This window comes from Dipodomys merriami, unplaced genomic scaffold (genome assembly GCF_024711535.1).
Source record: "Dipodomys merriami isolate MVZ:Mamm:240054 unplaced genomic scaffold, mDipMer1.0.p SCAF_291, whole genome shotgun sequence".
In the NCBI taxonomy this organism is placed as follows: domain Eukaryota; kingdom Metazoa; phylum Chordata; class Mammalia; order Rodentia; family Heteromyidae; genus Dipodomys; species Dipodomys merriami.
Genome location: NW_027204393.1, coordinates 390,398 through 405,676, shown reverse-complemented (window position 1 = coordinate 405,676; position 15,279 = coordinate 390,398). Strand labels below are relative to the sequence as shown.

At 40.1% G+C, this 15,279-nt stretch overlaps 1 protein-coding gene across 1 annotated transcript; it reads left to right on the top strand.

The window, feature by feature from the left end:
- The first annotated feature begins 398 nt into the window (after nucleotides 1–398).
- Nucleotides 399–14,684, top strand: Gdap1 (ganglioside induced differentiation associated protein 1). Its single transcript, XM_070038728.1, has 6 exons — nucleotides 399–853; nucleotides 1,514–1,706; nucleotides 7,533–7,706; nucleotides 8,476–8,570; nucleotides 9,483–9,597; nucleotides 11,240–14,684. The coding sequence occupies exons 1-6, from the start codon at nucleotides 737–739 to the stop codon at nucleotides 11,620–11,622; spliced, it is 1,077 nt and encodes a 358-aa protein (XP_069894829.1). The 5' UTR covers nucleotides 399–736; the 3' UTR covers nucleotides 11,623–14,684.
- Nucleotides 14,685–15,279: the final 595 nt, after the last annotated feature.

Genomic DNA, 15,279 nt, shown 5'->3' with positions numbered 1-15,279 from the left:
ATAAAATTATTTCTATTTCAAGTGCAGAGAAAATGGAAAACCCAGGACAGAAGCTAGATACTTCTGCTGTATAGTTTCTGTGTTTGACAACTAGGCCATTTTACACGGCCACTGTTTATTGGTTATTTATTAGATCTTTTTTTTTTTTTTTGTGACTCCTCATTGACCCTTACCCATTTGCTCTGTCCACCGGAACTCCTTCCCCTCCCCTCCCCTCCCCTCCCTTCCTCTCCTCTCCCCTCCCCTCCCCTCCTCTCCTCTCCTCTCCTCTCCTCTCCTCTCCTCTCCTCTCCTCTCCTCTCCTCTCCTCTCCTCTCCTCTCCTCTCCTCTCTTCTCTTTTGCCAAATGAAAAGCCCCAAGCGTCGTGGGAAATTGTGTCCTTTAGACCCAAGCAACTTCCAAAGCTTATGGGTAGTTTGCTACGATCACTTTTCCCCATCACATAACCAGGCATTCCTAGTCTTAGATTTTTTTTCCTCCCCCCAGTGGCAGCTCTCAGGTGACTTTAACGCTCTGGGAACTTCGGAGCGCACAGCCCCCTAAACCCCTTCTTTTCAGTCCGGCCCTCCAGCTTTGTCTCGGGTGGAACTACACTTCCCAGAGGCCCATTTGCCAGCCGATCCCGTGTCTCCCTCCGCGGGGCGGCGTGGGATACAACCCCGGGACGCAGGGCCGGGGACGCGCAGGGCGCGCAGGGCGCACAGGTGAGACCCTCCCGCGTTACCGCATCGCGACATGGCGCGCCGGCAGGACGAGCAGAGAGCCGGCACGCCCTTGATGGCGGAAGGCAAGTCCGATGGCGAGGTTAAACTCATTCTGTATCACTGGACGCACTCCTTCAGCTCTCAAAAGGTAAAGGCCTCGGTCTCGGAGGTGAGGGTGGGGTGGGGTGGGGGTGGGGTGGGGGCGGAGTGGGGGCGGATCCGGAGGAGTGTGGCGTCGGATTTCAGCACCTGGACAGCTCCCGGGCGTCTCCCCCGGCCCTGCCAGACCTCCGGCGGACTAACCTGGAACCTCGCTCCTTTCAGGGCCTGGAATCGACCCGGTGGGGAGTGGAGACGCTCACCAGTCTGACATGAGGGGCTGGAACCCCGCTGGCACTGCCACTCATGTTTTGCGACCTAAAAACCCATCGCACACAGCTTTGGCCTAGAGGCCTGGCCCACTAGGGACCGGGAGGCATCTGATCTACGTTTCTTTTGTTCCCTTTCGTTCTCTCCGACAGGGCCCGGGGTCCCTGGCCGGCAGGTTCTTGTCTGGACAGTGTGCACGATTAGGTCTCAGACACAAAGACGGTGGTGACGATGGGGAGGGTGACCGTGTAATGCACGAAGCCAAAATGATCTTCCTTATTTCCTTCATGTTCCGCTCTCAAGGAAGAAGACATTAGAACGTATCCTACTTATTCGTTACCGTAGGGACAGGAATTATTGACAAGCATGTCCAAAACGTTAACAACTCCGTTTGACTGAAAGCTTGCCCGCGCTGAGTAACCCCTGTGAACTCTTGCAGGTTCGCTTGGTAATTGCTGAAAAGGCATTGAAGTGCGAGGAACATGATGTAAGTCTGCCACTGAGTGAGCACAATGAGCCTTGGTTTATGCGTTTGAACTCAACTGGAGAAGTGCCTGTCCTTATCCACGGGGAAAACATAATTTGTGAGGCCACTCAGATCATTGATTATCTTGAACAGACTTTCCTGGATGGTAATGTTAAGGCTATTTGTCATTTATTGGACTTACTTTCAACATAAATATTCTTTCTTTCTCCCTTAATAAATATTCCTCCTCTCTCCCTTTCTCACTCCTTCTCTTTCTCATTTATCCCTCTGTGTGCCCCCCTCCTCATTTCTCTCTCCCTCTCTTCTAGTGGTTTTAAGATGGTGACTTTAGTGCTTTGAAAACTTTTTCCATTTCCATAAGCACACAACTATAAGTCAACATAAATTTCACACGAACCATTGTTATTCTGTTTAAAAGAATTTTATGCAAAGTACAAATGCTAATGTTGAAACTAACCTTTTTAATTCACTTGCAAACAAGTCTGCAAATGTGTTTTGTGTAGTGATGATTTATTAGTTTTTAAAATTCAATTTGTGATATTGATTCTTAATGTATGTCAAAATTAATTTGATCTAACAGATTGCATCTTAAAAACAGCAACAACAAGAACAAAAAGAGACATAAATCTTAGACAAGGGAACATGGAGTGTATGTATTGTGAGTTCTTTGCCCTCCCTGTATAGTTTGGATTTTTAAACTTTTCTACAGAATGATAAGGCTTAACACTTATCAGTAGCTTATGTGTCAGGAATTTTATTATTTCAGTTCTACTCAGGCCTCAAAAGAACTCATTGGAAACAGTACAGTAGACAAGGTATTCATGCTCCATAAATGAAGAAAGAAAAATAGAGGGTTGTCCAAGGTAATATGATCATTTGATGGTAGCATCTTTGGTCTCCAAAACTTTCATACCACACCAACTGTTTTATATGACAAAACCTTCAGGTGAACGGTAGCTGTAGTGATTTGGTCAAGTTGACACAGCTCATCACTGGCAAACCTTCAGGCAGCACCGAGGCCTTCTGGCTTTTACCTGAGCCCTTTTCCAAAGAGGAGGCCATGTGTGATCCAGTGTACTCTTCTTTTGTCACATGTGCTAATATTCAGTTGGGAAGGTTGAAACCAGGACACAACCCCAAATAGAAGGAAGCGAAGGAAAGAAATTACTAGTCAAAAAAAAAATCTGAAGCTCCTAGAAAAAAAAAAGGAAGGAAGTGGATTAGCAACCTCTATTCTTTTATTGGTGGGAAGATGCCACTATTCATAACTCTGAATGTTATTGCCCTAGGAGTCTGGATTTTGATTGGGAATTTTAACTAAGGGTGGCCTTGGCCTAAAACAAATGGCATATGAAATTAGCCTTTACCACGGCTTGTTCTCCCGTATATATTTACATGCTGAGCACTGGACTGAAATGGCAGCTCATTGATTCAAGATAATTTTTCTCAATTTTGAACTTTTGGAAATGGATAAGTCTCTTAATAATTATAAGTGTTGGGATAAGTGATTTTCATAATATGAACAAAAAAGTAATTGTGAAAGAATTATATTCAAAGTGGAAATCATATTTATCTGGTACATTGTCTGTTATTCCTCTAGTCCTCTACCTTCTCCTTTTCTCCTTACTCCATTTTACATCTTAAAAAAGTCAGCAATATAAAATAATGCTTTGCAAAATATAAAACTGATTATTAGATTTTCTTAGGCTTTCTCTAAAGTAAATTCAGTTTTTAAAATAACTCATTTAAACAACTGAACTAAATATTTTTTTAACATGACTGTTAGTTGAATTAGAGGACAAGGCATTGTGGCTGTGATAGAATGGAAATATAGAAACGGGCAATTATAATTATATATAATTATAATTAAAAAAGCAATCAGGAATTCTAGCCTTTAGTCTATAGCCACTACCTGTTGAATACCTTTGGTGATTACAATTCTCTATTTGTCTTTTGGATTAGGGAATTTAATTTTATTTGTTGTAGAGATAAAACAGGTCCAACCAGCTCTTATTTAACTTGTTTCCCAAGGAAATAGTTATCTAATTGGAAAGGAATTGAAACAAGAGTAAGAGACCAATAATTTATGTTAGATATTAAGGTGGCTAGGGAACAAGTCATATAAATCAAGGCTAGTCAAGTATACAGGTCAAGATGAAGTTTGCCTCAGAGTATTGAAATTTAAAAAAGCAACAGTCATAAGTATTACCACAATTATAATTCATACAGTTAATTTTTATCCTTAAGAACCCATGGGGAGCTGGGTGCTGGTGGCTCATGCTTGTTATCCTAGCTATTCAGGAACCTGAGATCTGAGACTGGAAGTTAGAAATTAGCTCAGGCAAAAAAGTCTATAAGCCTCTTATCTCTAATCAGTCACCAAAATGGCTGGATGTGGACCTGTCTCAAGTGGTAGAATGCTATCCTGGAGCAAGAACCTCAAAGGACAGCATCCAGGCCCTGAGTTCAAGCCCTAGAACTGGCACCAAAAATAGAAAATAAAATAAAAATAGCACTTGTGGATAGCCAAGTGACAGTGGCTCATGCTTGTAAGCCAGGCTATTCAGGAGGCTGAGATCTAAGGATTGCAATTCAAAGCCAACTTGGGCAGGAAAGTTTGTGAAACTCTTACCCCCAACTAACCACCAAAATGCCAGAAGTGGAGCTGTGGCTCAAGTAGTTTTGAGCAAAAAAGCTCAGGGACAGTACCTAGGCCCTGCGTTCAAGTCCCAGATTGGTATACACACACACACCACCACCACCACCTCTACCACCACCACCACCACCAACAATAACAACAACAAAATAAAGTCGATTAACCAAACTAAAAACAACCTTGTGGACAGTAAGAGCCAGAGTCAGACAAGTGATAGACAAAATGATCCTAATTATCAAGGAAGGGGAAAGAAATGCTCCTAAGTGTGTCTCATCTACCAGCAGCATTGGCATCACCTTCAGGTGTGTTACAAATGCAGAACTTTAGACCTCACAACAAAACTAGTGAGAGTCTTTGTTTTAGGAAGGGCCCTAAGTGGTTTATATGTGCATTCAACTTTGAAAATATGCAGAATATGCTATAAATCATGATGTTTACTTTAAACATTGCTGTAAATTACTATCTTTGAGTCTGGTATAATTCTAGAATAGATTTCTAATTTAATTTTAAAAAATATTTTCCAATTGGATAAGTAATCTTATGTGAAAGAAGAAAGAATGCAATATAATAAGATTTGGTTGGATTTGTTTTTCTCTTTGTAACTCATAAAATTTACCAAGGGTTTTGAATATATATGTATAATATATAATATATAAGGATTTTGAATATATATATCACATTTTAGTCCTTCATTAGAAGGAAATGCAATATTTTTATTGCAGTAGAATGCTAAAAACATATATATATATATATATATATATATATATATAAATCTATCTGTCTACACCTATTATGTGTCAGCCATGGATCTAGATATAGTATATCTTGATTTAAATAGAGCATTTGAGATATAAAGAGCATTTGTGAAATAAAGGAGCAAATGTGGCTAGAAAATAGTAATATATATTACAGATGAATAAATTACCATAATAAAGAATATTTATTTATAGATTTCTTATTGCCCCTGTAGCCAGAGACCCTGTTTTACATGCAATAATTATAGACATACTCAATGTGGGAATTTTATTTTTATAAAATCAGCTAGATTAAGGACAGTGAGGTACCTGGCTGACAGAAAGTTATCTATAATAAATTAAAGCTGGTGTGATCTCGGGTTGTTTTACAAGCAACAGTTCGATTCAGGAGTAGTTTTAGGCCTCTGCATTCTAAGATAGTCAGAACTTTTTGCATTTTGTCTGGCAGCAGATGGAATTTTAAGGAATGTTGAAAGTTAGAATGATAGTGGATGGGTTTCAGGATATGAAATGTTGCTCACAGTTATGGTGTTTTCCTTCCTTGCTTGTTTGCTTTCTTTCCTCCCTTCCTCTTTCCCCTCCCTCCCTCCCTCCCTCCCTCTCCCCCTCCCTCCCTCCCTCTCTCCCTTCCTTCCTTCCTTCCTTCCTTCCTTCCTTCCTTCCTTCCTTCCTTCCTTCCTTCCTTTCTCTATTCTCCCCCCACCCCCCATGCAGGTACTGGGGCTTGAACTCAAGGACTTGAGCTCTCACTTAAGCCTGATGCTTTACCATTTGAACCATACTTCCACTTTTGACTTTTTGCTGATTAATTGGAAATAAGAATCTCTTGGATTTTTTTGCCCAGGCTGGCTTTGAGCCATGATCCTCAGATCTCAGCTTCCTTAGTAGCTAGGATGACAGGTGTGAGCTATGGGTGCCCAGTTGTGGTAGTATTTTCTAATTTAAAATTATTTTGATGATTATTTTAATCTAACTTCCTTTGCAATCTTGTTTTATGCTTTTAAGGAGATTATTATTTTGAGAGGAAGTCAGTGGCACACACAATTATTCTCATGGAAATGATTACTGTGAATTACTTGGGGTCTTGGTGATAGTGTTGAGGCCCTACATATCTGTCTAAGCTGCTGCTGAAGACCCATGCTGGAAAGAGGTTGAGATTGACCTGTTTTGATTTCACACGCATTAGAAATGAAATGTGCTCGGCAGAGGAGCAGTGTAGGTGATGCTTGTTCTGACCGTGTTCAGCCTTGGCCTTTCCAGCAGAGAATGAGACATTTGCCTACTGATCTGAGGAGTTAATTCATTTTCTTGTTTCTTTGAGAATCAGAAATAGCCTGCTGGCTTTTAAAAGTCTTGTTCTTGGTCTGGCCTGGGAAGATCTTGCACAAATGCTCTGCTGATGGCATTCAACTCTTTTGTCAATGTTTATGAATGAGTATGTGATGCCCAAAAGGATTCTAAATCATATAAGTCACTTCATTTAGGAATACATGAATAAAGAATGTTAAGGCTGTTCATTTTTTTTTTGAATAAGCCAGTTGATACTTTTCAAGGATGGTTTCAGAGTCAGAGTGGGAAATGCTTTGGAGAGAATATAACCTTAACCTTTGAGGCTTATCTTTACTTTTATTCTTTTGGACAGTTTCTGAAGTGTAAATCCTTGAACATGTCTTGATGGTGCAAGAAAACAGAGCATTACATTAGGAGTCAGGTGACTTAGTTCTGGTGCTGCCTCTAATTAGCTAAGGGATCTTGGGAGAACTTATAGCATCTATATTGTCATGTGTCATTAACTACTACAGAGCTTCTCCAGCTCATGTATTCTGTAACTGGAAATTTGGAGATTAATTCTGAGCTATTAAACACCTATTATATGTAAAACATTGTCTTAAACAAAGTACGATGCAGGGCCTCTTGCCCATGAGGAATTTAAAGTCTTGATTTTACCCAGTAAGTGAGTTACTTAAGTAGAACTGAAATCTCTAGAGAAAATGCAACAGTGGTACTGGAGCAGAGGCCTTCCATATTCTATATAGATTGTCTTCTTGTATGAGGTGAGTCAGGTCATTCTCAATCTTGAGGGCACATAGATTGTCTCCCCATAATGACTATCCACTTACTTTACCCTTTATTGGAAGCATTGTGATGAACATATATAAGAGGAAACCAAGATGCAGCTGTTGCAGGTAATAGGGGCAAAGAGCAGTGTGTGAACAGTGTATTATCATATAAAGGAGAAGGCACACCTGAGCCTTCAGGTGCTGGCAGTTGTAGGAAGTCAGGGCTTGCACAAGGAGGAAGTGGGGTAAAGATCCGTACCTTGAGAGTTGAACAGAAGTTTCTAAGAAGTGAGAAGCTGTCAGTGGGCTCAGCTGTTTGGGATCCAGTCTGGCACATTGGGCCATTTTGAATGGTGGTGAACGTCTAGGTTGGGGAAACAGGTATGTTTTAAATGTTAAATGTTAATGGTGAGTGCTTAGGTTTTTTACTTTGGCATGCTAACATCTCATATGTAACCTTTTCTCCCATGTTTGTGTTCATGTTTGTATGTGTATTTTAGAAAGAACACCCAGGTTAATGCCTGATAAAGGAAGCATGTATTACCCACGAGTGCAGCATTACCGAGAACTTCTTGACTCTTTGCCAATGGATGCCTATACCCACGGCTGCATTTTACATCCTGAGCTCACTGTGGACTCCATGATCCCAGCTTATGCAACCACAAGGATCCGCAGTATGTAAAAATGTTAAGGATAGCAGTTCTATTTGAGGTGCCTTTCAATTCATTCTTGAGAACGAGCATGTTTCATGATCATTGAGAGAGGATGGAACAGAGTTATGGAGTTGTCTCCCTGGATGTATGTGTTGTGGATAGATCCAGGAAGCAGTCAAATTAATCTGTGCTTCAGTCATTCCATAGGACATTTATTGTCTGTAGTACCTAGTTCATCACCTCTTGGGTTAGAGGACGAGGTGTGGAGAAAATGAGAGGGTGGTCTGTGTTAGAGAACGTGACCTGTTCTCATGAACAGGTGTACAGAGAGCCAGAAACATTAGAAGCTACCTGGGATGGTGGACCACTGGATTCACATTCCTGGTCCTTAATTGTTACTTCATTATATGAGGGAACTGGAGGAAAGGGTGTCTAGCCATCACCTCTGCATTAGTGATGGAGATTTATTGAGATTGAGTAGAGACCTCCAGCTTTTCCCCTCCTTCTGGTCATGATGATATGGTAGAGTCAGTGCCTGAGACATGGAGCAGAAGGAGGCATCTCAGTAGTGCAGGTGTGTGAGGCTGTGAAGGCTAGAGAAGGTGACAGTGGTTGGGCTCTGGGGTGTGTGACTAGACACACCCAGTCTCAAGATGGATTGATCAAGATGCGTTGTATTCATAAACTGCTTGGTTACACAGCAACGCCTTTGTACAACTAAAGATGATAAAAAATAAAAATAAAAGAGAGACAGAATACTATTCCATTTCAAGTATGTTTTTATTATCAGGCCAAATTGGTAACACAGAGTCTGAACTGAAGAAACTTGCTGAAGAAAACCCCGATTTACAAGAGGCATATATTGCCAAACAGAAACGGCTTAAAGTAAGTGACCAGGTTGTCCTCATCTGACACCTACTGCTAGTAAATGTTCTTTTTGTAAAACAAGACTGTGTTTATGGGAAATCTTCTATTAAATGTTGCATTTCACCAGTGCACATTACCTTTGGCTTATGATACTCTACTTTTAGAAAGAATTTCCTTTATTACATTTAGTAGCCAAACCTAGTGATGATTGCCTGAGAAGTAGATATTGAGGGGGATAGTTGCCATGGAAAGTTATAAAATGCAAGAGGAAATTAATGAAATATTTTCAGAATCTCTCATAGCAGCTAGTCCATCATTGTAAAGCCTCATTTGGCCTGTGTCCCTTACGTATTATCCTGACTTGATCTTTTTAATCAGGAGCAATGGTTATAGTTTGCCTTTGCCTTTTGTTGATTTCTTTCTTCACAGTCAGATAATACATAAGAGCTTCTCCTGCATCACAGGGGAGCTAACAGAAACACTCCAACCCTTCCTCCATTTCCATTTCCTTTTACCCCTTCTTGGCTAAATGAACTCCTCAGAAGAAATGCCTGCATATAGTCATTTCCCTCACTCTCTACTCTCTTCCTTCCAACCTCTATCTTTAATCCCAACTTGTAAGGCAACTTAAATACCTTTCACAAGAGGAATTGTTTCATGTCCCTCACATTCGTTGCCTTTCCTAGTCATTTGCTTTTCTGGGAGTTGCTGGTGAGCATTGGGTCTGCTACTGAGATGTTTTCATAGCTGGATATTTCCCCTTGATCGTGCTCTGAGTTTACAGTTATTCTGTTTATTTCCATTTTCTCATAAAGAGGTTCTAATTCTAGAAGAATTTATATGTTTTGTGCTAAGTAGATTTTGTAAAGGGATAAGTACATATTTAGCTTTTATCTTTGTTCTTTTTTTTTTTTGGTTGTGGTTAATTAGTCAAAGCTACTGGATCATGACAATGTCAAATATTTGAAGAAAATACTAGATGAATTGGAGAAGGTCTTGGATCAAGTTGAAACTGAGTTGCAAAGAAGAAATGAGGAAACCCCAGGTAGGTTCTCATTTCTAATCTTTGCTGATTTTAACACAGGAATACACAGAAGAACATTCTTAGATCTCACCAAGTATGTTCTGTAATACATGTTTTTTTTTTAAACTGTTGTTTCTATTCACCGACAGTTCTAATTATGATAGCAACTGTGCTATTGAACTCAGCAAACTAGAATGTCTAATTATAATTCAGTTTGCCTCTCTGTGAAATACGACTGGTGATTTTTTTCTACACCATTTAAATTATGACTGGGAGATACCTACCTAACCCGTGTCACAAACTTGTAATTATAGTAGTTTGCCTGAATACCCTTAGTATTTGCTTGGCTGCCTTCCTTAGTTGTTTTTTTTTAGGTAAACAAGCTGAAGTATAAAATGGTGGCCTGCATGTGTTAGGTAGGATGGCTGTGAGCATCCATATATTGCACCTGAAGCCTTCAGCATGAAGCCGGGTATATACACTGGACCATTCCTTGGACCATTCCTTCTTTGATAACGGAGCTGAAGATCATGGTACCTGACACTTGCTTCACAGTAGGAACTTCCTTCTGCTTTAAATAGGTATAATCACTCCTCAGACTCCATGAGCGATGGGTTTCAGGAGCCCCTGAGAATACCAGCAGCCATGGATACTCAAGTTCTTTGTGTAAAATGGTGTCTAGTATTGTCATGGAACCCATATATGTCCTCCCATTTCTTAAAGTCATCTCTAGATGATTTCTAATATGTAAAGTAGATGCTATGCAATAGTTGTTACACTGTATTGACAAGAAATAGCCTTAACATGTTCAGTAGAAATGCTTTTTTACCTCCTAATAGTTTTGGTCCATGAATGCTGGAGCTGTGGGGTTCTGGTGCTTACTGTAACTGTGAAAAGACACTGAAGGAAGTTTCAGCCTTAACTTCATGCATTTGTCTAAGACATATCTCGTTCCTAAATTAATAGATACTACTTGCTGATCTGTTAACTCCTCTCCCTATAAGAGGCTCTCAACATCTGACTCCTTCATAAAATGATAGAAAGGATTTGAGGCCCAGTGATTTTGATTTCATGCGGGGGCTTGTGTGACTGACAAGTGTGACAAATGTTCCTTAGCTTGGGACACATTTGCTTGGACTGTGTGTGTGTGTGTGTCGGGGGGGTTATTGGAGTTTGAAGTCAGAGTCTGGTCACTGTCTGTTAGCCTTTTTCTACTCAAGGCTGGTGCTGTACCACATGAGTCACAGCTCCACTTCTGGCTTTCTGCTGACTAATTGGAGTCTCACAGACTTTCTTGTCTGGGCTGGCTTTGAACTGTGATAATCAGATCTCAGCATCCTGAGTAGATAGGATTTTACAAGCATGAACCAGCTGTCACTGGACTTTTGAGTTTCTATTTTATTTATTTTTACTGTAACGGTGATGTACAGGGGGGTTACAGTTACATAGGTTAGGTAATGAGTACTGTACATTTCAGTTTGAACAGTGTCATTGATTGTTTTTAAGCATAAAATTACTCAGTGAGTGTGAAAGTGTTAAGAAAATATAGTATGGACTTCATCTTTTGCTCCATTCACACTTCCTCTTCAGTCTAAGATTACAGCTTGCAGGTGGAGTCTGTCTGGTCCTTCCCCTAATTCTCTGTGTCCTTTTCTCTGATTAGAAGAGGGCCGACAGCCTTGGCTCTGTGGAGAATCGTTCACGCTGGCTGATGTCTCCCTTGCTGTCACACTGCATCGGCTGAAGTTCCTGGGCTTTGCAAGGAGAAATTGGGGAAATGGAAAACGACCGAACTTGGAAACCTATTATGAGCGTGTCTTGAAGAGAAAAACGTTCAACAAGGTTCTAGGACATGTCAACAATATATTAATCTCGGCAGTGCTGCCAACAGCATTCCGGGTGGCCAAAAAAAGGGCCCCAAAAGTTCTTGGCACCACCCTTGTGGTTGGTTTGCTTGCAGGAATGGGATACTTTGCTTTTGTGCTTTTCAGAAAGAGACTCGGCAGCATGGTTTTAGCACTTAGACCCAGACCACATTATTTCTAGGCTTGTTGGCGTTTGGTGGTGGCAACTCATCCAGCCACTCAGCTACACCTTTGTCTACTCTCCCAGACCCAGTGAAGAATGATCCTGGGCAATAAGTAGACGGCATAATTTACTTTACTCTTTGGATAGTTTATGTGAAAAGAGGAAATTATGAAATGGTTTTGTGGACTGGACAGATGACTTATTTATAAGCCTGAACAAATCCATCCTTAAAATGTGTGTAAATTCAAGATATGCCAACACTGACAGGTAGAGACTAGACCTTTAACTCAAATGTTGGTTAAATTCTAGGGTTTTTTTTTTTTTTTGACAGAGGCTCATGATAATCAGGCAGTAGTAATGACCTGACACTGCCTAGAGCCACATCTGGAAGTGTTGAGTGGTGAGTAGTGATAGTGTTTTCCCTGGGAACACAGAAGAAGGGGTTCAGGCAGGTCATAGCACTGCTTCATCTTACCATTTCCAGTAGACTGGGAAGTTACTGAGGGCAGGCTTTACACACACATCGCATTGCATTTGGCTTTAGGTACTTGTGAATCTCAGTCAGTGATTTAATAAGATTAAATGATTACATACTTGAGCATGAGATGTCTGCCTGGCATTTATGTGTCTATCTTAAGTGACATTAAGATGGCTCCTCTTAGTCCCCAATTTGATGGCACCTGGGAGCCATTACTGCTGTGGATTGCCGTGTCCAGTCTAGGGGCCTTGGATTCCTCAACCCTCTTTATGCACAAAAATGGCATGTGGAGGAATGTTCTAGGTGATTAGTAGCATGGCTTATGGCTGGGGTGGTGTAGATTTTGATTTTGCTTTTTATTTAGGAAGACTAGTACATTCATACACACACTGTTGTCCAGGCCTTGTGTTTATTTATCATCGACAAAAGCCTTAAGTCAAAGAGGATTGGAAAGCTTTAGCCTTAGCCCTGAGCCATTAATTTGGGGTTGGTGGTAGATGAAATACTTACAGTCAATGATGTCCATTTGTAATCATCCATTATGTACAGGTTGTTTGGGGTGGGGGAGATAGCTTAGTCTTTCAGGTAGAGACAGTCCTAGTATTTCCCAGGGACAGCCGCAGCCATGGGACTGCAGTGAATGATCTGTACTCAGGAAAACTCTTTGTGGTAACAGGGAGGCAGTTTCTCTGGAGCTAGCTGTCAAGGCATTGGGAGCTGTTCCAGGGCCTGGTGTGTATCTAGCACAGAAATGATGAGATGCTAACCTAAGATAGCCAAAGAATGTACTGACTGTTTTCTTTTATAGCTTTACGTAGTTGTGTAAAGGAGTTGCATTTTAACAAAGCAGTTTATGAATACAATGTAGCTTGACCAATGTCACTTTTTCAACATTCTTGCCCAAACCTCCCAACTTAGCCTCCCCTCACTTTTCTTAATTTTGTAGGATACACATTGGAATCTTGACTACATCTTCCCTACTGTCCGTCCCTTCTTTTGTTTACCACTTTCCCCTGGACCTCACCCTACTCCTTTCAAGTACCTGTTTCCTGGTGTTTATTTTATTGAAGTTTGATTTTGCCTTTAAAAAGGATTAAAGTATATTTGAGTTCTCCCTTGAATCTACCATATTTCAGTTAATAGGTTTGCATACACTGGCTTACAACCCAATGTATTTATTTATATATTTATTAATAGGAAACAATTATGCCTAGGAAACAGGATTTTTTTTGATGGCAAAACAATTCTGTAATAACATCTTGATTCTGTCATTCCATTTCATAATCTGGTTGTATTAGAAAATCCTGATGAACTAGTACACTAAAATGTAGTAATTACCCAAAAGCTGAGGCCAACAACAGTGAATATACTTGCAGCTTTTAATCATGTCTTGATTTTAACATCAGTTTATCATCAAACCTAGTGTCTGATCTGCTCCTTGCTGGGACACTTCCCATCCATGAATTCTGGAAAGAACCACAGAAATGATCATTTGGTAGTTGGTAGTGTTTTGGAATTCTTTATGTTGCTCTTTAGAGACAAGAACTGAAGAGAGACACGAAGACACAAAACTTGGATTTAAAAAATTTTTATTTTACTGTCAAAATGATGTACAGAGAGGTTACAGTTACCTGCATAAGGAAGTGAGTACATTTCTTGTCAAACTTGTTACCCCCTTCCCTCATTTTTCTTCCACTTTCCCTCTCTGCCCAACAACCCCCCAAACTGTACAGCTTAGTTCCAACATATTGTCTTGTGAGTATCACTGTTGCATTGGTTCAACATTTGTCCTTTGTCTCACCAGTTAAAACGGATTTTTTAAGGAAAAATCTACAAAGGATATTTACCTGGACAATATAAAGAATATGGATTGGGTTTTCTTTCAATATGTATTACTGAAATAGGCGGGAAATATCTGTGCTATTCTTGTGTAGCTTCATTGGAGGTAGTAAATGTGAAGCATCCTAAAAAATTTGATTTGTTACTGGGACACTTGTATTATTCTCCTTAAAATGTGTATCATGCTAGTGATATAATGACCACTAGATGTCGCTGCACACCCAGAGGTCTGACATTGGGTGTCAGGTTTGGCATGCCTGAAATGTTTCAAATGAAGAAAAACATGAATGATCTTAGCTTCTGCCTCAAGGGCATCTGCATCAAGGTTATCTACATGTAAAAAAGCTTGAGGGAAATGTAATATTGATTACTAATGCATTTTAAGTGGTAATTGCACCCTTGCTGTAAAGAGTTGAACAACACCATTAGGTAAATAGCCACTTTTGCATATTTTCTTTTTCACAGTTATTAGTACTATTCATTTTTCCAAAGTTTGTATAAATATCATGGTTAGAAGATGCCTGAGGTACTAATATTAGCCATGCTGGTCACTTATGTCTTAACTTACATTTTTTATTGTTACTGTGATATATGCCCTTTGAATCTCAAATAATTGTAAATCATCTGCTCAGTTTTTAGTAATTATTGCTGTCGATGTGGAGTAGTAGATTTTTGGTGTTGTGGAATATAACAGGGAGATCAAGATGCTATTCTGCCTGTAAGTTCAATAAAAGTCATTGGCAAATAAATAATGAACCATAAAACAGAGTACTCATTTTTCCATATGTTTTGAAAAAAAAGATAGGTATTTATATTGTGTATTTAAAATCAAAGTAGCTTATGGTAATTAGAAAGGGTAAAATAAGCAGAACTTTGGAACTGAAGATATGCAATTATAGGATGTGTATTTTACTTGCATTTAAATTACTGATTCAGCTCATTTAAATATGCACAATTTTTTGTTTTTTTGGGTCAGGTCATGGGCCTGAACTCTGGGCCTGGGTGCTGTCCCTCAGCTCTTCAGCTCAAGGCTAGCGCTCTACCATTTGAGCCACAGCGCCACTTCCAGCTTTTTTCTTTTTTCTTATGTGGTGCTGAGGAATCGAACCCAGGGCCTCATGCATGCAAGGCAAGCACTCTACCACTAAGCCACCTTCCCAGCCCATGCACAATTTTTTGGTTAAAATGAATAACAGCCTAAAGAATAACATTGATCCTGGCTATGAATGCAAGTCTTCTATAGCCAGTAAGTGAGAACATGAGCATAAATACTAAGAGTATTGTCTTTGCAATCATTTTGTTACATGTTTATATAGCATTTCATGAGTTACTCTTACTGGGGCTTCAACTCAACTGTG